The sequence below is a fragment of the Vombatus ursinus genome, unplaced genomic scaffold, assembly GCF_900497805.2.
Source record: "Vombatus ursinus unplaced genomic scaffold, bare-nosed wombat genome assembly UNPS02009205.1, whole genome shotgun sequence".
NCBI lineage: Eukaryota > Metazoa > Chordata > Mammalia > Diprotodontia > Vombatidae > Vombatus > Vombatus ursinus.
In genome coordinates this window covers 19,832,910-19,836,062 of record NW_020948983.1, presented here as the reverse complement: position 1 = coordinate 19,836,062, position 3,153 = coordinate 19,832,910, and the positions used below count along the sequence as shown (strand labels likewise).

The 3,153-nt window shown below is 49.8% G+C and overlaps 1 protein-coding gene across 1 annotated transcript in view; it reads left to right on the top strand.

Annotated features, from left to right (window-relative positions):
• Positions 1 to 2,838: 2,838 nt before the first annotated feature.
• Positions 2,839 to 3,153, top strand: part of TLX1 (T cell leukemia homeobox 1) — an 8,752-nt gene continuing 8,437 nt past the window's right edge. The window contains exons 1-2 of the mRNA XM_027851830.1: positions 2,839 to 3,065; positions 3,117 to 3,149. Of these exons, the coding sequence (XP_027707631.1) occupies positions 2,858 to 3,065; positions 3,117 to 3,149 (241 nt within the window). The 5' untranslated portion in view covers positions 2,839 to 2,857. The remainder of the gene's footprint in view (positions 3,066 to 3,116; positions 3,150 to 3,153) is intronic.

Here is a 3,153-nt window from a genome sequence, read left to right as displayed (position 1 = left end):
GTTAGGGACTGATCTTACATTAATGGGGAGGGGAAATTATATCTATGAGGTTAGAGGTATCCAATAGTCTAATAAGCATGTATGAAGTGCCTATTATGTGCCAGGTAGTATGCCAAGTGCTCAAGATTCAATTAATAAAAAGAAAGACAGTCCTTGACCTCAAGGAGCTTATAAACTAATGGGGGGGGGGAGGGAGAGACAACACAAAATAGTATGAGGTTTTTCCAGAGAGAAGATGATTGGGGAGTGAAGTGTGGGGCAAAGGAGTGGTGTGAAGAGCTGAAAGGATGACATGATATGAAATAGTCTTCATCTCCAGGAAAGACAGAAGGTGTGTATAAGTCCTGTGGTTAGACATTCAGAGTCACTTCCTTATTACGTGGCATCAGCAGGCATGAGATAGCTGAGGGTGAGGATCCCACTACTCTATAGTTTTGGAGTTGGGGAAACTCCAAAGGAATGACTAATGGATCCTATGCTCAGAAGAGGGAAGCTTATCTATAGAAAGGGGAATCAGCAGGAAGATGAGGGATTATGTATGGTTCAGATCTCTCTGGTCCCTCCCCTACCAACGCTCAAAGACACAAAGTGACCAGTTATTAGCAGAAACATAAGTAGGTTGGAAAAGGACAGAAAGAGGATCAAAGGGGGACAAATCCATGTTAGAAAAGACTCCTGCAACCCCCAAAAGAGGTAGGAATAGGCGAATTTTGGGGCAAGGAAGACCTCAGACCATTTTCCCACTAACATCCATGACATAAATTTTCATCTTTACTGTCATAGGAAACCTCTGGAGAGTGATGGGCCAATGAAGTGTAAGAGGGAGGATGGAGATGAGAGGAAGGAGAAGGAAGAAATAAATACAAGAGGAGGAGAGGGGCTACTCCCTCTTCCTTGGTTTTGGGCAGGTAGAGGCAAAATTCCTAAATGTGAAAATATTGTCTTTGGCCTTTTCCCATCTCTCTCTTTGCTCTCCTTTCCTATCCCCAGGTGAACCCTCCCACGACCTCTTGCACTTGAGGACCTAGAGGGTCATATTCGGCCTTGAGAGCACAGGTTCCCCACCCCTGTCCTAGATCTTCCCTTCACCCCTTCAAAGGTCTATAGACACACAAAAAATTGACAAATAGTCAACCAATCCTCCAGTCCCACTCTCTTAGGGAAGCTGATCTTAGGTACTGCTAGAAAAAAGGCTCTGACAGTATGGGATAGTGGAAAGCATCTTGTACTGAGAGGGTTAGGAGACCTGGGTCTGAGTTCTGGCTCTGCTCTTGGGCAAATCAATTGATCTCTATGAACTTTATCCGTAAAATGAGAGAGTTAATAGGGCATTGGCTACATTCAGATATGGTTAATACATATGTGTGTATTAACATATATGTATGTATATGTGTGTGTATGCTTAATTGTTTTTCTTTGTCACAAGGGATGGTTAAAGCTGAAGGAGGATGGGAAATGACTGTCATATAAAGATGAGACATCAATAAAATTTATTTTAAAATCAAATTAGATAAAAAGAAGGGGTTGAACTAGATGATCTCTAAGGCCAGCTCTAGCAATCTACGAATCTGTAATTAAACTAATCCACACTAAGTGTGGGTGACTGTTATTATTACCCAAAGGCATCTGCATTTTGAGAGAAGCTTGTAAACCCAAAGGAAGTGATGATTGGTGGGACTTTAGCAAGGTTATACAATGAAGGAAAAACATTTGAGCTGGAGGTGTCTCAATATTTTGGGCAGAGGCCATCACATCCAGCTTCAGAGTCTGTTGTTCATTTCTCATTAATTGTCTTTCCTTTCCTAACTTCTTCCCAATCTCACTTCTGAATCCAGAGATTCTATCAAAACTCTAAATATTATTGTCAAGGGATGGCATTAAAAATAATAATAAATTTTGAAGTGGACGTTGCCTGTATTTTCCCAAAATTACCCACAATAGCCAGATCTCCATACACTAGAAATCTCAAAACCAAAGATTTCTTTTTAATCATCAACAGTTGAAGCTTGGAAGCAAATCTCCAGGTTCATTGACAGGTGTCGTCAGCCCTGGATGGAAGCAGCTTCCGTCTTTCCCTGAGACTCCTGACATCTGGGGGAACCTGCCGGTCCAGAGACTAAGGAACTCAGGGGTTCTGACTCGGGATCTGGAAGAGGTGAAGGAGAGGCCCTGTTTGCCAGGGTGAGACTGGGGCTGGCTATTCTCTTTACCACCTCTTCCTCCTCTGTGTCTATGTCCCACTAGTTTCTCTTTCTAGATCGCTTCCTACGACTTTCCTCTTTCTCTTTCTACTGCCCTATCTCTTTTTGGTTCGCCTCCCCCCCCCCCATTTTCCCCCCTATTTCTCACTCTCTCAGTTTCTCCCTCCGCCCTCCCCTAGTCCCTCTCTCTCTCTCCCTCCCTCTCCCTCCTTCTCTCCCCCTCTCCTCCTCGCTGTCATTCATCCCGCTCCTCTCTGGTCTCAGCCAATGGAGAGACAGGGCCTAAAACTGCGAAGCTACATCTCACCCAGGCCTTTTCGCCCAGTGATTGATGTCCCAGAGTCAACAGCGAGCGAGAATCCGGAGGAGGAGAGGAACAGGCGGCGTCCCCCCTCCCCCCGGCTACTTCAGCGAACCCTTCCACACTTCGCCTCCAAGTCTCCCCGAGCACCCGGAGCGAACCCGAAGCTGGTGCCGGCTTCTCCCGCCTCCGCAGCCACGCTGTGCCCCGCGCCCCACTGCGTCGCTCCTGCCCCCTGGCCCGCCCAGCCCAGCTCTGCTCCGCCAACCCAGAGGAGCTCAGCGCCCCCGGCGACTCTTCGGTGCCTGTGTCGCCGGGCCCCCAGCGGGGCCGGGGCCCCGGCGCGCCGGGGGACATGGAACACCTGGCCCCGCACCACCTCCACCCGGGCCACGCCGAGCCCATCAGTTTCGGCATTGATCAGATTCTCAACAGCCCGGACCAGGGCAGCTGCATGGTGTCCGCCTCGCGCCTGCAGGACGCAGACTATGGGCTCGGCTGCATAGTTAGCAGCGCCTACAACACCATGACCGGGAGTTACGGGGGAGCCGGCGGCGGCAGCGGTGGCGGCGGGGCTGGCCCCGGCCCCGGGCCTGGGGCGGGGGCGGGAGCAGGCGGCGGCGGCGGCGGCGCGGGGGGCTACGGAGGCGG